We start from the raw sequence: 21,946 nt of genomic DNA, 5'->3' as shown, positions 1-21,946 counted from the left end.
AATTTATTTGGAAAACGGAAAATAATTGTAATTAACAAAATCAACTGTGTACGGAAATATGTAAATAGGAGTATTTATTTTTTAGATAAGGCTATTCAATTTAATTTGGTTTCCATAATTTGATTTATCTCTATCTAAAGTATATTCATCATTATAGTATAAAATAGCATTACGGAAAAACTAAGCGTATTATGACTCAATAAAGCAACTGAACTCACGTAATAAAAAAGAAGTTAAATTGGTTAAAAATAATGTACGAATGTTTCGTATGACATTAGGTGGTTAATAGAAAACGTAACAATTGAGAAAAGTAAACAGAGTGTTGTCATTTAAAATAATAAAATTAATTTCGTCGTACACAAATTTAAATAAAATTACTTGCAAATAACCCTATCCAAAAAGAAATCCAAGCCCCTTGGCCTAGCGGTAAAGGGTGCTGGATACCGCGTCCATCTTGGAGGTATCTTGGAGGTCTCGAGTTCGAACCCTAAATTTTTGTCTTTTCTCCTTGTTATAGGAGTTGATTTAATTTGTCTTTTTTGTCTTTTCTCCTTGTTATAGGAGTAAAAAAAAAAAAAAACCTATCCAGAAAGAAAGAGGAAAAATTAAATTAGTAGTGAAACAGCAGTTGAAGGGCATGGTGGTGTCTCCTTGTTATAGGAGTTGATTTAATTTGTCTTTTTTGTCTTTTCTCCTTGTTATAGGAGTAAAAAAAAAAAAAAAAAAAAAACCTATCCAGAAAGAAGGAGGAAAAATTAAATTAGTAGTGAAACAGCAGTTGAAGGGCATGGTGGTGTTTTCCATTATGGAAGAGGGTAGTTTCGTCATTCATCCCTATTTGTACTACTTCAACTAGATATATCGTACGTACACATGGAATATGCTATAAATACCGGTGAATTTCCTCATCCAATATTTCGTCAACGGAAAAGTAATTTTCAGGTGAATTTCCTAACGCTTTCTCGCCCTCTTCTGTTCATAATCATCCTTCTTTTTCCGATCACCGTTGCTGTGAATATAATAGTTTTGCTTGCTAATTTTACGTTTACTTATAGTTGCTTAGTTCAAGTCACATAATTTTGTAGTAGAACAATTGTTAGTTTACTTGAAATCCGAAACGGAGGTGATCAGGATTCCGTTTATTGCGTTCATTTACTGAATTGATATCTGATTTGGGGATAGATTATACTCCGTGTATTGAATTTCCGATCGCGCACTTTTACTGGCTGTGAAAATTCTGTTTTCTTAAGAGTGTGATTGTTTCGGTAGTTAAAAGCTGTGAAGAATGGAGAAGCAGCAGGAGTTGGAATGGGAAGCAGCACAGAACACTGAGATCAACGTCGACCTTGTTTCCGCGGCAAAAAGGCAGCTCAAGTTTCTCAAGGCTGTTGATCGGAACCGTTGGCTCTATGACAGCCCTGGCCTAGATAGGGCCATTTACAGGCAAGCATTTCACTGCAATCACGCTTCTTTTCGTTTATTCTAATAGTTTATGTGTATAGATCATAGATGCTTAAATTAATTGATGATTGGTGATTGTAGTAGAATGCTTAGTAGATGCCGTTTTTTGAGTAGTTTTAATGTTATTGATGATGTTTTGAGTCGGCAGTCTCTTGCTATGTTGGCACGGTCCTGGTAACCCGAAGCAGAGTCGACCTAGTACAGGAAAAGTTGAATTGCTATCCCCTAACAATAGTGCTTAATATATCTGTTAATTGGTCCTGGTATGTAGTCAGGATGATGAATTTGTATCCACCATTACAAGGGTCTTCATCATAGTTTGTACTCTTTCTTTATCATCTTTACGGGAATCGTCCTTTTTCTACCACTAGGTACAATGCTTATTGGCTTCCATTGCTGGCGAAATATTCTGAATCGCCACTTTTTGAAGGTCCATTGGTTGTCCCTTTAGATTGCGAATGGATATGGCACTCTCACAGGCTCAATCCAGTATGCCTCCATGCTCTTTACTTTATTGTTGACTTCAGCAATGTATTGTGTTCGCAGAAGATTGAACTGGCCTAATCCTCCAGGTTAGATACAAAAAAGACTGTGAGGAATTCTATGGCAGAATTCTTGACAACAAGAATGTTATTTCTTCTGTGGAGGGAACTTCTAGAAAGCAAACTGAAGACGCTTGGAAAATATTATTCCCCGGCGAGCCATTTGAACTGGATTTGGAACTTCAGCAAGAGAGTATCTCTGGTCAAGGAGTAGCGGCAGAGAATTTCACGAAGTATGATTTGATTGCAGCTGCTCAAAGACAAGCCCCTTTCTTTTATCAGGCAAGCCTGATAATTATAGACATTTTAATTTTTGGCTCCTTTTATAGTCTCTATATATACATTATTTTCCATTATTAGAGTCATGCATCAAACTGTGTCTATTACTTGATTCACAAAATTCAATCTTTTCGTGTATTTTCTTCTCCTTTTATATTACAGGTCTCCCAATGCCATATGAACGACACTCACTATATTATAGGAGCTGTGGCAAGGTACAAAGGATTTCTGCACCTAATCAAGAGAAACAAGGAGAAAGGCATCAAGAGCTTCTCTGTCCCCACTTACGACATTGACCTTATCTGGCACACTCATCAGTTGCATCCAGTTTTTTATTGTGAAGATCTTCTAAAAATAATGGGTAAAATTTTGGAACATGATGACACTGATTCTGATAGAACAAAGGGTCAGAAACTGGATGTTGGGTTTACTGGGACGACCAAGACCTTTGAGGACCTGTATGGCCATAGGTATTGGAGAGCTGGAGCAATGTACAAGGGCAATGCCCCTTCACCGGTCAGACTTACTCCTTACTTGGGCACTGTCACGAAGAAGGTGCTAAGTTTGAATGAGAGCCCAATAGTAGCACTTCCTGCGACAAAAGTTTTTGAGGTACTTCTCAAGACCTTTACAACACTCTTTCAATAGACATGTATGCATATTGCATTGCACTAGGTTGATTTTATGCCACCATTCTCTTTTCCGCTATTATTTCGAACCCATCAATCCTTAAGCACACTGTTACATCACCATATAGCTGGGGAAATGGTTTTAGCACAGCATCTTTCAGTTTCTGGGGTTAGAATCTATAAAGATCAAAAGTTTATGATATGAACCTGTCTTTACCTGAGATACCCTATAGCACATACCCTGTTTTACTTTGATATATGATCCTTATCCACCAAATACGATTCAGCTTTTTTGATGACAGATTTTCTCTTCAGATCATTTGTCCTTTAGGGTTGGATATGCTTATAATCGCTTCACAAATTAAATCCCTTTGTATCTTGACTCACACAAGAATTCACTTTTAAAGAGAAAAAGAAGCAGATGAAAAGAAAAGAAAGAACGAAAGAAGTGGAGAGACTTTTACTCATACTGTTTTGCATCATGCTATTCACAGAGACTGAATGCTTTGTTGAGAATCTGTTTCTCAGAGACAATATAACAATAGTCATTTTCTTTTGAACGAAAGCATTCTAGATATTATGTCTAATCATCCTGTACAAATGGGGCTTCAGCAGTCTATACCATGTTTTCTCCATTATGCATTATTAAATAAGAAAATGATATGGCTAAAGTATAAAATTGATATGTTTATTCAATTCTTCAGGTCATGTTGGAGTTTGTAAGTGTAAGGAATCTTCCAGAGGGACACAATGGAAGTCTCTGTGTGTCCTTCAGTAAATCGCAGCCAGATATGATCTTCAATGCAAAGAGAACCCTGAAAATTCTCTCTGAATATGGTGAGAAACAAGTGGCATGCTTCCAGTGTGAGCCTACTGGGAACCTGCTCTTTGAGCTCATGTCCTCACCTTCTGTTTCACCGCTCATAAAAAAAGTCAAGAACATAGGCACTACTTTCATATCTCTGGAAGACTTCCTGTCACCTGACTCCAATCTTACTGTGGAAAAATGGTTGGATTTGGTTCCTAGTTCACACATCACGGAATCCAAGCCGATAGGCTTGCGAGTGGCCATATCAGTTACCATACCTACCCCAGCACCACATAAACTTCATATGGTTCGGTCTCGGCCATTTTCAAAAAGTTCTTGCTTGTTCCCATTGCCAGTCATGGCCCAATTCTCTAAAAATTGGGCACGCATAGTAGATGAGGAAGGAAACATGGTTCTCAACCTGCATATGAGGTATCTAAGATTTGCCTTTCCTTCATTATAAGTTGCAGTGTTTTTGGGCTTGGTTGGGTGCGTCTGTATGCATTTTGTATTCCTTCTGCTTAATTTTGTTTTGCCATCTCACTTTTAACTCCGTCGTCATGTTTAGCTTGAAAGTTGTGGTAGTAACTAATGCAATATGCTTAGATTATCTTATTGATAATGTTATAAGATGTTGTTTGGATGGAAAATGTACAATATTTGGATTTGAAGAACCGTCTACTTATGTTGTATAATCTCCTGATTTCAGAGATCAACATAAGTCAAAAGGCAAGAAAGAATCTATAAGAAAAGTAGTGGTTAGAATCATGGATTCAGGCAAAGCATGTACTCTGGCCGAGTTTGCAGAGTCCAAGTGGTCTATGGTGAATTCTCCATGGTCCCTTAAGCTTCCGAACACAAACAATGATGACGGACACCTCTTCGAGATGACCGGTCCTCATACTGTAAGTATCCTCCATTTTTACATTATGATTTGTTATACAGCAAAGAATCTCCAATAGAACAACAAAGAATCTCCAATAGAACAACAAAGAATCTCCAATAGAACAACAAAGAATCTCCAGCTTCTTAGGCAATATTCTTTTATATTCATAACATCTGTGTTCATACAGGTAAGACTTTTTCTTGGTGGAAGGCTGGACTATGAATCAAGGCGTTGTGCAAAACACAAAGCTGAGTATCAACATGAACCTCACCTAATAACAGCTGTAAAATTCTCTACTGAAGAGCCTTATGGAACAACTGTGGCATTACTTGACATGAAGTCTGGCACTATCAAGGTACTATTATTGTGTGTTAAGGAACTCAGTCATGTTCGGTAAAGTATATTAATCACTCATCACTTTATTGCTATTTTTGGGATTTTAGGTAAAAGAAGACTGGTTCGTTATGCCCGGCCTCATACTTACATTTATGCTAGGTAACACATTAAGGAAAGAAGGGCATTGTAATATGGCGTTGCACAGCGAAGAACTCTCAAATGAAGCACATAATCTTGCAGTAGGAAAAGAGACCAACCAGGCTCCTCTACCGAAGGAATTGGTTGCAGCAAACACAGGTGTTCTCGCTGGAGGTTGTGGAGGATGTGGCAGCGGATGTGGAAATGGAGTGAGGACCGTGGAGTCTGGTGGATGTGGAAGCATGACGGCTAACACAGGTGGTTGTGGTGGATGTGGTAGTGGATGTGGAAGCATGATGGCTAAAGATGGTGTTAGCGGTGGCTGTGGTAGTGGATGTGGCGGTGGCTGTGGTGGTGGATGTGGAAGCATGATGGCTAAAGATGGTGTCAGCGGTGGGCGTGGTAGTGGATGTGGCGGTGGCTGTGGTGGTGGATGTGGAAGCATGATGACTAAAGATCATGTTAGCGGTGGCTGTGGTGGATGTGGAAGCATGATGGGTAACTCCGGTGTTAGTACTGGTGGGTCTAAGAACATGGAGAAATCTGGTGGTTGTGGAGGTTGTGGAGCCGGCGGCTGTGTAGGCATGAGCGACGGAGGCGTAAACCAAGAGATCGTTGTTGCGTGATATGTGAGCCTACCAGAATGTCTAAAATGATTGTGAGTATATCCAATAAGTCAGTTTGTGTGTGTGTTTGTAGTCATCTTGATTCTGTGAGAAAAGCCACTCAGCGGTGACATCTCCCTTGATTGTGTGCATATGCATTGTAAACAAACTATTAAGGTCCTTTTTCAATAAATCTGTTCATTATTTGCAATTTCAACACTACTTTCAAAGCATTTCAACTAGTACAATTTACTTTGATGCTAATTGTGATTGCCATCATATTTCTTGATAGCAAAAAATTTTAGAGCATTCACAACGGTGAACAATTTGCCCTTCATATAGACCACGATGTGCATGCATGTGGCATTGCAGAGTACTAAGTCACTGCAAAGTGCTGCGGGTGGGCTTTATGCCCAATATTTTTTTAAAAAAATTTGTTTTTAGATTCTAAATGATTACCGAATTAACACATAAAAGAAGTGATAATATATAGTGGTGGAAGAGACATCTCTCTTTCTTGCCACTAAGGTATAAAACTCGGTGGCCTCAAAAATATTGTTTAGTAATTTTAGTGAAATTTGGATTTTTATTATTCTATATAAATTATGATATACGTTTATATCATTTAGGTAGGGGTGGGTCAGTACTGTATACCGTATGAAAACTGTGGTATGACAAAATATCATACCGCTACCATACCATACCGAATTTGCGGTATACCGCATTTACAGTATACCATAATATCATTATGCAAAAAAAAATTACTCCCTCCAGAGATTTTATACACAAAATATTTAAAAGTGAGATTTTCAAAGATTTTTTTCTTTTTTAATGCTATTATATATATAAATATATTAAATATAATACTCCCTTCGTCTCACTATAAGAGACACATTTTCCTTTTTAGGATGTATCACTCTAAATGCATATTTCTAAATATAGAAACACTACTCTCTCTATTTTTTCCATCTCTCTTAATTTATTTTCTCTACTTTACTCCCAAAACAACACTACATGAAATCTCGTGCCGAATTAGAGATGTTCCACTTAGAGTGATATATATATATATATATATATATATATATATATATAACATTTGAACATATACCGATTTTTTGGTATGCACCGAGGATTCGGTATACCAAATTTAAGGTGTATACCGAATATTCGATATACTACGATATAGGAAAATTAATATTGTTACATTATCGAAAGATTACGGTAGGGTATCAGTTTATACTGAAAATTGTGGTATACACGTTATTTATTCTGTACGGTAAGTGCGGTATTTCGATATTTTTTCCCACCTTTACTTTTAGGTCCATGAACTCCGAAAGAATATCACCATATATTTCTCAAAAATATAACACCTCAATATTTTCATTCTCATTTTGCCTATAAATCTTTTGAATGGATCTAAATTTGCTACTAATATTTTCTGATTTCAAATTTAACATTTAAAACTTACATGTACTATATTTTTTTTATAGTTTATACCAAAATTAAATGTACATAGAGACGTAAAAAATACATCTACAATATTTAAAAATTATCCAAAAATTACACATTAACCGAACATTCACAAAATCAACATAAATTATGTGATAACTACCGTCAAAATATATAATACTATGATAGAATCATTCAAATTATAAAATGAATCATATGATGGACATTATTTTGCTATATAGAATTATCTATTAAATAGGAGAATACTACATAGGCTTATTTTTCTGATTTTTTGTACTAATGTGAATTAAAAATAAACTGTACTACTATAAATTATAACAATAAAATAGGCCTTTGGCTTCTAAAATCATGGTTTGTATTGATTAGATTGTAACAACATGGGAAGATGAATGTTTTCGATGTTTTTTTTCATATTGTTAGTATTTTTATTTATTTTAAATGAATTATTGACTAAGCGGATTTTCATTCACTAGTTTACTTGTCAATATAAAAAGGGAGAAATGAACACTGTGATATACTAAGACGTGGAGTATTTAAATAGATATATATTCTTTTTAAATTAAAAAATTAAATTTTATTATAATTTTAATAGACAGAGGATAAAAATATTTATACACAAAATACTATACTATAAATTTCAAAATTAGATAAAAATAAAAATAAAACAGAATTGCAAATTAACTTTATAACAAAGACACTGTCTCTAAATCACCACCTTTCTCATTATTACATAAATTTCGATTTGAGCATCATTTAACTTAAAAATACCCAAAGCCAAAATACAAATATTCTTGCTATATTTAAAAAAAAAAATTGTATCAAGTATCAATAACCTAGGCACATGAAGGAAGGATCGCAACACTCTTCAACCAGGTAACAGCAACACAGGGCAGCAAGACTGTCACAAAACGAATCCTAAATAATTTTAAAATAAACCATATCATAAATGTGTACGTAAATGTGTATGAGATAATATTTTTTATAGTTAAATGAACATAAATTTAAAGGTCACTTTAGTGTATATACGATCGTATTAACTACTCTATTACTAGATCAACACACACGTGTTTGATATAACTCTATACATATAAAAGTATAGAGAGAAAGAGAGTACCATTCTTGAAGAAAACCAGTTTCTCTGCGGAGCGGAGGTGCATGATAAAGCGGTGTGGACCTAATTGGAGGCCCTAGATATGGACCTAATTATATCAACAAAACCAAAATAATAATTCAAATAAAATAAATACTGGTATATGATTATTTACCTTGAGCAGGATAGGATGGGGGGCCTTCACGTGGACCTTATATCAAGGAATCGAAATAATACTCACTAGATTTATTTCAAAAACTAAAATAGTAAATTCAGAAAATAGATATTCAAATAGTTAAATACTGGCATATGATTAATTACCTTGAGCATAATAGGGTGGTGGAGGCCCTGGATATGGATCTTATATGAAGAAAACCAAAAAATAGTAAGCATTAGATTACTTCAAAACGTAGTGATAGAATTATTCAAAATATTTCCTGAATTTATTCCGGAGAAAATCCCGTCACCTTAATATGATTATAATTAATAGGTGAAAGCGCTACACATTCAAAACATTTTCTGAATTTTATGTTCAGGAGAAAATTACATCTGCTTAATTTTTCAGATTGGGTTATTCTATACATAAAATTAGTAAGATTTTGTATAGATAATATTTTCACTTTTTGTGGAGTAATTGAAGAATAAAATTCATCCAAATCGACATGGAAATCAGAAGCTCCTCTCCTTAGATAATAAATGCGACATAATTAATAAGGTCATCCACAACGCCGTTCCTATACCGTTCCTTAAACTACTATTTGCGGGCCCCATTGTACTTTTTTACTCCATTCCTTAACTAAGGAACGGAACCTGCAACCCTCCATTCCTTAACCGTTCCTTAAATTACTATTCATTCAATTTCATTTTTTTTATTTCCAACTCAATTCAATTAAAAAAACACACTTTAATAAAAAACAAACACACTTTATTAAAAAACACACAACATTAAAAAAAATTACAACTTAATCTTAAAAAAAAATAAAAAACACACAATTAAAATCCTAAAAAAATTAAAAAAAACACACAATAAAAAACACACAATTAAACGTGGGAAAATAAAAAAACTACTTCGCCGGCGAATCATCCTCCGGAGGCGGTCGAGGTTTAGGGGGAGTCGGAAGGCCAAGTTGTGCTGCCATAGCAACAATTCCGTTCCACCAGGCCGTGAATTGGGCGTACGAGAAGCGGGAAGTGTCCGCCATTGTGGCGGTTATGTACGCCACCATAAGTGTGTCCGAGCCTCCCCGCGAGCCCGATCCCGAGGCCGGCTGGCTTGATTCGCCTCGGCCCTTCCTCGCTCTAGCCGCCTTCGCCGCCTTCGTCCCTTGCGGCCGACGGCGCCCACGGCTGGATCCCCCGTATTCGTCGGGCGTTGGATACCCCGTACCCCCAAACACCTGCGGTTCACCCTCGCTGGCCTCACCGGTGTCACCAGACGAGTAGTTGCCGGTCGTCGTGTGCTTCGTGCGCTTTGAGGTTGAGCCCGAGCTCGAGCGGACACCGCCGGCCCACCTTTCCTCGTCCTTGACGAGCTGCCAAATATCAACAAATTTGAACTGTAGACCGGTGTCATGGTGGAAGGCGCACAAAGCCGCCCTCAGAATGTCGGCGCCCGAAGCTCCGCTTCGGCCGAGTAGATGCCGCAGAATTTTTTGACCTGTACGTCGACTCGGCGAAAGTGAGCACGGAGCATTGTATATTTCCGCTTCCGGGCTCCTTTCGGCTTAGTCTGGTGGTAGACATCACGGACCTTTTCCCAGAAGCACTTGGCGGCTTGTTGATTCCCGACGATGGGATCGTACGAGACGGTGAGCCAGGCGTTGTACACCGCCTTTTTTTCTTCGTTGTTGTACGGATGCCGGCCCAGATCCTCCGGTTCATCCTCCTGTTCCTCCTCCTCCTCCTCGGCCGCCTCAGACGCAGCCCTGGAGCTTCCACCGCCTCGGCCTCCTCCCTGGGTGGGTGCAACGGGGATATCCTCCCGAATCTGGCACAATCCCTGAGAAGGCCGCGAGGCGGCGGGTCGAGCGTATGCATCCACATCGAAAGTGGGTGGTTGGTACCCACCCGGCGTCGCCGACCCCTGGGTGCCCGGCGTCGACGAACTGGAACCACCAAGTGTGTTGTACATGGTCTCCCAATCGCCGAACGCGTTGAGATCCCACCCACCGGAGCCGCCACCGCCGTAGTTGCCGTCGGCGAACATTTTGTGAAGAGATTGAATATGAAAATTGGAGAGGAAATGAAGTTGATTTAGAAAGAATAGATGTGTAGTTGTGTGTGAAATGAGGATGAATTATGAGTATTTATAGAATAAGAAAATAAAAATAAAAATAAAAATAAAATAAAAATAAAATAAAAAATAAAAAACGGTATAAAAAACGGTAATATTACCGTTAAATTTTTTTTTATAAAATCGATTTTTTTAAAAAAAAATAATTATTGCGTCAGCACGTGAAGTCGCCCACTCGCGGGCCGGCGAGTGGGCGTCACGCACGACGCGGGGAGAGCCACGTCGCCGAAGCACGTGGCGGCACGGACCGTGCCGCGGGTCGTGCCGTCGGCACCCGGCACGGCTTGGGAACGGCTCCTCGACGACACCATGCACCGCAACGCGTTCCGCTGCGAAGTCATTCCGGCGGAACGGCCCGCGGAACGTCGGCGGCCCGCGTTGCGGGTGCTCTTAAATATTTAGCTATGGCGTATGGTGATTGGTAGTTAGGGTGTTCTATCCACAAAGATGATGTCACCCATTTTCATGGCTTGACCCATTCAATATGTAACGGATTTGATGGACAAATTAACGCATTATAAATAATGCATTCTGAAAGTCAAGGTGATATCTAGGCATGCACAATCCGGCCCGGCCCGCCGGTTAACCGCCGGTTCGGGCCCGCCGGTTCATGATCCGGAACCGGGCCCGGAACCGGCGGGTTGAACCGGCTGAAGGGTCGGAGGGTCATAAGGGCCGGTTCAGGTTCGGGCATAACTTGAACCGTGAACCGGCGGTTCAAAACCGGCGGTTCGGCGGTTCGAACCGCCGGTTCAAAGGGTCGAACGGCTAGGGTTCGTAGGGGTTCGTAGGGGTTCAAAGTAGGGATAGGTATGAACCGGCGGTTCGCCGGTTTTGGGCGAAAACCGCCGGTTTTGGAGGAAAACCGCCGGTTTGAACCGGCGGTTCCGACCGGTTTCCGCCGGTTCCGGAAGCTTTTCAGGCGTAGGGGGCTAGGTGAGGTCAGGAACCGGCGGTTTGTGTCGGAAAACCGTGGACCAACCCGTCGGTTTCGTGGAAAAACCGCCGGTTTTGAGGTTGAACCGCCGGTTCAGGCGGTAAACCGGCGGTTCGGCCGAAAATTTGAAAGTTTGAAATTTGAATTTTTTTTTTTTTTATTTCTTCCAATTTTACTCCTATAAATACCTCACTTCTCCTTCATATTTCCTTACCCCATTCTTGTGTTAACAAGGATTTCATTCTCAATCTCCATTTCTCTATTCTCTCATCATTCTCTCTAATTGCGCAAGTTTAATTCTACACTTTCTACTCACTACTATATTTGTTGTGCTCATAATTTACCACTTCTTTTATACTTCATACATATTTTATTCCAAGTCCATATTACTTTTCATTTATCAATATATTCAATATGTCTTCTTCTCGTGGTGGATCGGGACGTGGTGATCGGGGCAAGGGAATAGCCCAAGATCAAAGCACTACGCGTCCCTCAAAATCTCGACGACCTAGTCGTCGAGATGTTATGGACGAGGTTTCCCGATTGGCAGCCGAACGCATGCAAGTAAGTAATGAAAAATTTGTTTTCCAATTCACATGCACAAAATTTCATTAATTTTTTTTTGCGTTCATACTTTTAACTTCTACGTACATAATATTTGTAGATGGAAGAAGATCATAGGACCGCCATGCTACTTGCTGAAATGCAACAAGGCGGGGGTAGGGGAGATGAGGAGTTCGACGTTACTATATCGTCGGACTCGGACAACAACGAGGATAGATCGCATTCTCGTATTCCTTCTAGCACCGGCGGAAATGAGGAGATGCCTCCCCCTGCACCCACTAACACGGCAAAACCTTTGAAATCGGACATTTTTATCAAACACTACAAGAAGGTGGCGGTGGTGATTCCAAGTCCTCACGATCCGAACTCTCAAGAAGAGACTTCGGACTTTCATGTTTATTGCAACTATTGCGATAAAGTGTACAAATGGTCCGCCGGTGGTGGATATGGCACCCTCCGTCGCCATTTAGTGGCAAAGCATCCGGTAGAATGCGGCACTGCCTCTACCCAAAGCCAACTAAACTTCCAACCCGCCGGCGCCGGCTCGGGTTCGTCAGGTGCGCCTCTATTTAAATATGATAAAAAGAATTTTGATGATACAATGACTAGATGGGCGGCTATGAAGCATATGCCCTTTAATGTTTTTGATGACAAAAGTTTTGAGGTTACTATGCAAAGTGGGTTGAATGTAGCAATCAAAAGAATAGGTCGAATGACCGTGCAACGATCTACCGTTCGGCAGTGCTTGGAGAAAAAGGTAGAATTATCACGTTATTTAGTTAACATGGGCCACAGGGTGAACATTTGCTCAGATGTTTGGACGGATTGTTTTAACCGTCATTCATACATGGGTATTACGGTTCACTTTGTGGACAACAGTTGGACTTTGAACAAGCGTTTAATTGGTTTTAGAGAATTTGAAAGTCCACACACTGCACCAGAAATTGCTTCTTTGATTATACAAGTGTTGAATGAGTTTCAGCTATGCAACAAGATATTTTCTATTGGTTTTGATAATGCAACTGCCAACACCGCAAGTATTGCCGATTTGATTGCGGCTTGTACACCGGTAATTGGAGGTAAGTATTTTCATCAAAGATGCATTTGCCATATTTTAAATTTATGTGTACAGGATGCCCTTGAATTATGGCAAAAGCATGTCTCTCCTATTAGAAATGCAGTTAGATTAATCCATCAAAAGCCAGCTATTGGCAAAGCATGGAAGAAATATTGCCATCAAAAGAATGTCAGGTACACGAATTTTACTATGGATGTGTCTCATAGATGGAATTCGACATATGATTGTCTGAATTCTACCTTGACACATAAAGATGCTTTATGTGATTTTTATAGAACTAACCCCTACCGTGATTTATATCTTTCGCATAGTTGTTGGGATAACAGTTTGGCTTTATTTAAATTGTTCAAATATTTCAAAAATGCTACTGTTGAATTGTCGGGTGTTTATTATTGCACTGCTGTTCGTGTTTTGGAGCATTGCATGTACATATCCATTGGTTTTAAAACTTCAATGAAAAATGCTTCCTCTTCTCCCGAGTTAATGTGCGTTTTGTATTATATGATTGAAAAATGGCTCAAGTATTTCAGTGAGATTCCTAACGTGTTTTTGATTGCAAAGGTATTGGATCCAAAATGGAAATTAGCAGGTACCTCTAGAATTTTAGATTTTTATTATAACAATTTGAGTTCAATTGATCTTGGTCCCCTTCAAGCAATCCAATCCGATACCAGTGACGAATTTGGAGTCGACCTCTCAGAAACCTTTCAAATAAACCTCCCGGACCGGTCAGTTGTGCAACAAAACCTCGAGTATAACTTGCGCTCTCTCTACACCGAATATGAAACCAAGTATAACACCACTCACCAAGTCAGAAGACCCCCTCCTCCACAACATAACTATGGCTTTGCATTTTAAGCCGATTATGATGACCCCGACGCGCAATCCCAACTAGCCGACCTATACAACTACAGCACCGGCGGAAGGTCCTCAGGTATGGTCAGTGAATTAGATTTATATTTTGAATCACTCTTTTCCTTTGGTGATGAAGGTCCTACTCCTCCCGCCCAAATCGACGTCCTCGATTGGTGGGGAACCCACGAGAAAGATTTTCCCATCCTTGCTTCAATGGCCAAGGAGATTTTTTCTGTTCCGGCTTCCACCGTCGCCGTCGAGTCCGCTTTTAGTGTTGGCTCGCGCGTTTTGGATGAATCAAGAAGTAAGCTCTCGGCGAAAAATATGGAAGCCGTGATGTTACTTGATGATTGGGCCAAAGCTGACGTCCGAGAACAAGAAAATGATTGGAATGATCGTCAAGAGGGATCACAAGATGAATTCACCGGGGATGAAGATTAGGCCAACCGTCAACCGCCGCCGGCCAAACCAAATAGGTAAGTAAGGTAAGAGAACTACGTGGACTTTGATTCCCTAATGCAAATGAGCAATTGGGATACGTAGGCACCTCAACTTAAATTTTTAATTTAAGTTGAGCTCAAGTCCTTTTTCTTTTATTTCTTTTTTTTTCCCATTAATTCCTACTTTAAAAATATGCAAATACAATTACATAATTGTATTTGTATATACTCTAGTCGATGAAGTATATTTCTCTATACGGCTAAATGAGGGAAACTTTTGACAATTCTACTATAATTGTTGATTGTTAGACGAAACTCAACATTTAAAGTTGAATTGCTAAAGGTGTCCTTAATTTAGTTATGTAGAAAGATCTTCTTCGCCGGTTAAGAGTATATATATAATACACTTATACGTTTAAGAACTTCAACGTCGTTTCTTGTCATTTGTAATTAGTTCTTCACTAGTAGTCTCATTTGTATTTAAATTTTGTTTAAGAATTCAAGACCGCCATATGTTTTCAATTTGTAATTGTTGTAACTTGTAACGTGTAATTTGTAAACATGCAATTTCAATAAAATTGCAACTTTAGACGTATTTTTTTCAATTTTATTTACTCACATTGCATACAAAAGCAAACTTGAAAAGTGTAATGTAATTTGATTAAAATTGAAAAGTTGAAAAATGCAAAAAAAAAAAAAAAAATCGTCAACCCGCCGGTTCGGGCCCGGAACCGGCGGTTCGAGCCGAAAACCGGCGGTTTTGAACCGGCGCGTAACCCGCCGGTTTTTTGAACCTGAACCGGAACCGCCGGGAGCTAGGCGGGCCGGTTCAGGTTCGCGGATTTTCCGACCCTTGACCCGCCGGTTCGGGCCCGGAACCGGCGGGTTCCGACCCTTGTGCAAGCCTAGACTGATATCTAGTCTCTTGCAAAATTATTGTTCAAAATAATAGTGTCATGATTAATTCGAGAGTGCATGGATAGAGTTAATCTAATTGTATATATGTTCAATCGAATCAAACAATTTGATGAGTGAATATGCATAAATTTAATTTTCAATTCGTGACTTCCAAACCAACTTGGGATAAGTTGATTGCTCCACTGGAGGCTTGACTATGCGCCAATTAGAGCACCCGCAACGCGGGCCGCCGGCCTTCCGCGGGCCGTTCCGCCGTAACGACTTCGCAGCGGAACGCGTTGCGGTGCATGGTGTCGTCGAGGAGCCGTTCCCAAGCCGTGCCGGGTGCCGACGGCACGACCCGCGGCACGGTCCGTGCCGCCACGCGCTTCGGCGACGTGGCTCTCCCCGCGTCGTGCGTTACGCCCACTCGCCTGCCCGCGAGTGGGCGACGTCACGTGCTGACGTAATAATTAATTTTTTTAAAAAAAATCGATTTTATATAAAAAAAATTAACGGTCATATTACCGTTTTTTTATACCTTTTTTTTTTTTTAATTTTATTTTCTTATTCTATAAATACTCTTAATTCATCCCCATTTCACACACAACTACACATCTATTCTTCCTAAATCAACTTCATTTCCTCTCCAATTTTCATATTCAATCTCTTCACAAAATGTCCGGCGACGGCAACTACGGCGGTGGCGGCTCCGGTGGGTGGGATCTCAACTCGTTCGGCGATTGGGAGACCATGTACAACACACTTGGTGGTTCCAGTTCGTCGACGTCGGGCACCCAGGGGTCGGCGACGCCGGGTGGGTACCAACCACCCACTTTCGATGTGGATGCATACGCTCAACCCGCCGCCTCGCGGCCTTCTCAGGGATTGTCCCAGATTCGGGAGGATATCCCCGTTGCACCCACCCAGGGAGGAGGCCGAGGCGGTGGAAGCTCCACGGCTGCGTCTGAGGCGGCCGAGGAGGAGGAGGAGGAGGAACAGGAGGATGAACCGGAGGATCTGGGCCGGCATCCGTACAGCAACGAAGAAACAAAGGCGGTGTACAACGCCTGGCTCACCGTCTCGTACGATCCCATCGTCGGGAATCAACAAGCCGCCAAGTGCTTCTGGGAAAAGGTCCGTGATGTCTACCACCAGACTAAGCCGAAAGGAGCCCGGAAGTGGAAATATACAATGCTCCGTGCTCACTTTCGCTGAGTCGACGTACAGGTCAAAAAATTCTGCGGCATCTACTCGGCCGAAGCGGAGCTTCGGGCGCCGACATTCTGAGGGCGGCTTTGCGCGCCTTCCACCAGGACACCGGTCTACAGTTCAAATTTTTTGATATTTGGTAGCTCGTTAAGGACGAGGAAAGGTGGGCCGGCGGTGTCCGCTCGAGCTCGGGCTCAACCTCAAAGCGCACGAAGCACACGGCGACCGGCAACTACTCGTCTGGTGACACCGGTGAGGCCAGCGAGGGTGAACCGCAGGTGTTTGGGGGTACGGGGTATCCAACGCCCGACGAATACGGGGGGATCCAGCAGTGGGCGCCGTCGGCCGCAAGGGACGAAGGCGGCGAAGGCGACTAGAGCGAGGAAGGGCCGAGGCGAATCAAGCCAGCCGGCCCCGGGATCGGGCTCGCGGGGAGGCTCGGACACACTTATGGTGGCGTACATAACCGCCACAATGGCGGACACTTCCCGTTTCTCGTACGCCCAATTCGCGGCCTGGTGGAACGGAATTGTTGCTATGGCAGCACAACTTGGCCTTCCGACTCCCCCTAAACCTCGACCGCCTCCGGAGGATGATTCGCCGACGGAGTAGTTTTTTTATTTTCCCACGTTTAATTGTGTATTTTTTATTGTGTGTTTTTTTATTTTTTTAGGATTTTAATTGTGTGTTTTTTATTTTTTTTAAGTTTAAGTTGTAAATTTTTTTAATGTTGTGTGTTTTTTAATAAAGTGTGTTAGTTTTTTATTAAAGTGTGTTTTTTTAATTGAATTGAGTTGGAAATAAAAAAAATGAAATTGAATGAATATTAATTTAAGGAACGGTTAAGGAACGGTTAAGGAACGGAGGGTTGCAGGTTCCGTTCCTTAGTTAAGGAATGGAGTAAAAAAGTACAGTGGGGCCCGCAAATAGTAGTTTAAGGAACGGTATAGGAACATCGTTGTGGATGGCCTAATGTTCCAATTCTTAGATTTTTTTTTCAACAACAAACTCACTATAGTAGTATTTTGGGAACTCAAAATAAAGTGGTATGAACAAATACATAATCAATTGTGGGCAGTTGATTAATATACCAAATTACCAACTAAAGTATTAAAGTCTCATTTCATTGGCAAATTAGTTAACCTGTGCAACTTCAAAGTGATAATACTTGTTTCCCCAAATTATGTAAATGCAATGTAGATACGTACAATCTTTTAGCTAGAAATTTTAGTGAAAAACTTCTTCACGTTATAATTATTAAATAGTTTATTAACAACGCCATATTTTTCGTCAACAAACTTTCATCGGATGAGAAAATCAATACAAAAATAATAAAATATTCAACTGCGGTCACTTGATTCCACATAACTCTAATGTAGTAATTTTAAAGTATTGTTTAAAAGTACTATTACACATAAACATTATACAAATATGACTCGGTGTGTTTACTTGAAGTAGTAATAGATTAGGCAGATTTATAGGTATTGCACCAAATAATTTAGAACTGAGTATATTTCATTATACAATCATTTGAGTACACATCTAAAAATGTTAAAAAGCAAAATGGGCTAAAGAAGGAATGGTGTGGGCCATCAACACGATTCTCTTAATCCAAACCATAATGGCATGTGGGTCTCTGCCAATATTTGCAATCAAACCTCAGTAATCATCTATTCACAAACATCAACAATTTACTGTACATGCACTAAAAAAAACTTCACCCCTACACCAAAATATATAAACAAACAAATAAATACTCAATACATCTCTACAGAACCCCTTTTTTTCTTTTTCTCGACATAATTAATCAGTACTAGAACAGTTAAAAACATTAAATACACTTATACACCCACCGAAAAAAGAAAAAAAAATGAAACCAAACATATTTACCTAATTACCCCAGTCAAACATGACGCATATTCCCATTCAGTTCCACGCCATTCACAACCGAAACCGGGGGCATCATCGGAATTAAATTGTAAACCGACTGCTCTCGGTTCCCATACGAATAGCCATACGCAGCAACCGGTACCCGATGAACCACCGGTCCATTGCTGAACCGGGAGGGAACCGGGAAGAGATCGAGCGGGGTCTGGGCGATGCTGGGCTGGTTCTCCTTGTCGAACCCGAATAAGTAATCCGGGTTTGACGCGGCGACCGGTTTAACCGGAGCGGAAATGTTGAATACGAATATGCGGAGGCGGGCGGGTTTGGGGGAGATCCTCTGCATGCGGTCGTACTCTATCATCATGTGCTCCACGTCGTCGTCGTCGATTAGAGAGACTAGGGCGTCGAGGTCCTCGCCGGGGAGCTGGTATTTGACGGATATCTCGGCGGCGTCGGAGAGGAGGGATTTGAGCTTGGCGGAGAATTGGGAGAATTTGACGGCGCGGTCGACGGCGACGATTTTGGTGTCGCCGCCGAGGTAGGAGAGGTGGTGGTCGGAGGGGCGGGACTTGATCTGGCCGCCGTAGCTGCAGAGTAATTTGACCTTTTTGGTGCCATTGTTGGGGCTCTGCTCCATGTTTGAATGTCAGGTTAGAGAGAGAATAGCTATACGAAGATTCTGAACCAACTAAGAAGCTTTTGGATTCTAATTTGCTAGTTGTTTGGCAACTATCAACTGGTGTATGGACTACTTATAAAACTCATCAATTCTTTTATGGCCTCTAGAGTTTGTCAAATTGCATAAAAGACCCCCCAATTTGAATATGGACATGAATTTATAACTAAGCTTATATAAATTGGAGAATTGCTATTTTAATAATTATTATTATAAAATCCCATTGCCAGAATAATAGGGAAACCCAAACTGCTATAAACTTATAAAATCTTAGTATTATTTGTTTGCAAAGATTTTAAATTGAGGTAAAAAAATGTACAATGAATATACATTCATAATAAACACTATTCAGAAGGGGTACAACCAGTGGCGGATCTAATGTAGAAAAAGGGGTACAACCAGTGGCGGATCCAGGACCCGAAAATGCGGGGGCGGAGCTTATATTTAAATATTAAATATTTAATTTAATATTATTTTTAATAATAAAATAAATAAATATTATATGAATATTTAAGTAGCACTAGCTTCATTAATAAAATATAAACATGCTTCACCTTGCAAATATGTATTATTCATTTTAAAATAAAAAAATATATAATATAAATATGCTTTAGCTTGCAAATATTTATTATTCATTTTAAAATATAAAATTATTGTAAATATATGTACATTTTAAATCACTGTAAATATTATATACAAAAGTGATATAAGTAGAGCACTAAATATTTATATTTCAAAAATATTTAAAATGTTTATTTTGTTACATAGAGAATAATTAAGATGCATGGATCAAATTATAAGTACTATAGGATAAAAAAGACTTTAACACAAGATTAAAAATGATTTTAACTAAAGAATAAATATAACAACATAATATATGCAACTTAGTAAAAGTTTAGATTACATAAAGTATTAAAAGGTATTATTTTGATAATAAGAAGAAATATGAATGGATAAAATAAAAAATGAAAAATGAAAAAAAAAATGTTTTTATTAAGGATTGAACCCTAGACATCTTAGTTAAAAATCCAACAACCAAACCATTGAACTACTACCTTTTATATGACATTTATTGAAAACAAAAAATATTTATACACTCTACGGAGGGGGCGGATATGCTATTTTCAGCTTGATTCAATGAAAAATTTAGGCTCTCCGGACGGTCGGGTAGGGGCGACCGCCCCCACCTGCCCCCTGGATCCGCCACTAGGTACAACTATACCCCAAACATTGACTCCTTAAGCATACATTGATACAAAGATATCAATGTGTTGGTTGTGGCGCAGCGGATGAGTACAAGTTAAATAAAAACGGGGGTTTATTTTTTCTTTTTGTTACTTCTCTGTTTATTCATTGAAAATCATATCTTTAAAAATAATTTATGTTAGTTGTATTATATCTGTGTTCATATAGAACTTCTAGATATTTATCACTTCCAAATATTTTATCTTTTGTATTATATTTTTCCTTTTTCTTTTTTTTTTAATATTCAAACTTTGTTCAAATATTTTTTTTCTCTTTCAGAAATTTTATTTATTGTGTATTTCTGTATTTATATTTATATTAGGTATTTACAACTAACAACTATATAAGATATTCACACAATTCACAAGCTATTTATTTAAAATATTCACTATTAATAAGTGTCGGATTTTAAAGCTCTAAACCTCTGTAAATATCGCACCCCCGAATCAAAATTTCTGAATCCACCACTGCACTCATGTTAAAGTAATCTTAATATTTTTCGTATTTTAGTTGATATTCCAAGGGCTCGTTGGGTCGAGCCACCGAGGTTAAGATTTTGCAGTGCATCAATGTTTTTATTTTTGTATGATAAGCATGATAGTGTGTGAAACTGTGAAAGTGTATGGAGCAATAAATGAGACGTGACCCTTTCGAGAAATATGCTTCTATATCATTTTTCCAAATTAATAGTGATGTAACCTTTGATTTAGTAGACTTATTTATTACATTGTCAGTTGTTAACTATCATGGTGTGATAATTAACTATTACTGATTGGCAATATTAAAACCAAATGCAACGAAACGAAATCAAGCCAAGACGAGGACCAGAAAACATAAGACAAAAATCAACAATAAATATTCTTGCAAATAAGATCAGATGCAATCATACAAGGCTCTAGGCTCAGATAAGTGACTAGTAAACTTAACAAGAAATGCAATGAAATTAAGAACAAGACTAGAATTAGAAGCCAAATTTGACAGAATTACAAAAAATAAACAAACAATGCTACTTGAGACCAAGTAACGGTGGCATCACTGGCATGTCTATACAAATATGATTAAACGATTTACATTTAGTTATTGAAAAGACCAAAATTTGTACATGACATATTAGAATTGTTAACATAGCAATAATATAAATTTTAAGAGTATGTAATTTCACATACATTAAAATAGTAACATGAAAAAATAAGGGATATTGACACCTAATATCATGTAACTTTCAAAAAGTTGGATTTTTCTCACTAATTTTGAAATTGACAAATAATATCACAAACTTTATCATGTGTTTATTATTTCCCACCAGTAAAAAAAATTCAGCTAAATTAATGGATTGAAGAACAAATTTCGAGGGTGTGCTTCAAGAAAAACTATTCTCAGAGATTGAAAATCTTGAAACTCTCGAAGTTATTGTCCAGAAATTACGAACAAAATTTGTATCATGATATTATTTGCCATAATTTTTTATTGGTGGGAAATAACAAACTCGGAGTAAAGTTCATGATATTATTTGCTAATTTTAAAGTTTATGGAGAAAATCCAACTTTTTAAAAAATTCATAAAAATAACGTTGTGGCTTACTATTTATTGACGTGGAGGGCAGGTTTATTAGAATTAT

At 39.0% G+C, this 21,946-nt stretch overlaps 2 protein-coding genes across 3 annotated transcripts; one reads left to right on the top strand and one right to left on the bottom strand.

Annotated features, from left to right (window-relative positions):
• The first annotated feature begins 867 nt into the window (after nt 1–867).
• On the top strand, nt 868–5,901 carry LOC121774983 (glycine-rich domain-containing protein 1-like). Of its 2 annotated transcripts, none has more exons than XM_042171908.1 (9): nt 868–942; nt 1,270–1,443; nt 1,833–1,950; nt 2,034–2,285; nt 2,445–2,894; nt 3,616–4,151; nt 4,429–4,624; nt 4,793–4,960; nt 5,049–5,901. In XM_042171908.1, exons 2-9 carry the CDS (start codon nt 1,286–1,288, stop codon nt 5,703–5,705), a joined length of 2,535 nt encoding a protein of 844 aa, XP_042027842.1. In that variant the 5' UTR covers nt 868–942; nt 1,270–1,285; the 3' UTR covers nt 5,706–5,901. The 2 variants fall into 2 exon arrangements, with proteins under 2 accessions (XP_042027842.1, XP_042027843.1); XM_042171909.1 differs by having other exon boundaries at nt 932–942; nt 1,253–1,443.
• A 12,116-nt stretch (nt 5,902–18,017) lies between these two features.
• Nucleotides 18,018–19,148, bottom strand: LOC121773458. Its single transcript, XM_042170323.1, has 2 exons — nt 18,411–19,148; nt 18,018–18,156 (listed from the first exon to the last, which is right to left on the bottom strand). Exon 1 carries the CDS (start codon nt 19,042–19,044, stop codon nt 18,424–18,426), a length of 621 nt encoding a protein of 206 aa, XP_042026257.1. The 5' UTR covers nt 19,045–19,148; the 3' UTR covers nt 18,018–18,156; nt 18,411–18,423.
• Between the last annotated feature and the right edge of the window lie 2,798 nt (nt 19,149–21,946).

This window comes from Salvia splendens, chromosome 17 (assembly GCF_004379255.2).
Source record: "Salvia splendens isolate huo1 chromosome 17, SspV2, whole genome shotgun sequence".
NCBI classification, from domain to species: domain Eukaryota; kingdom Viridiplantae; phylum Streptophyta; class Magnoliopsida; order Lamiales; family Lamiaceae; genus Salvia; species Salvia splendens.
This window is presented reverse-complemented; position numbering and strand designations above follow the sequence as displayed.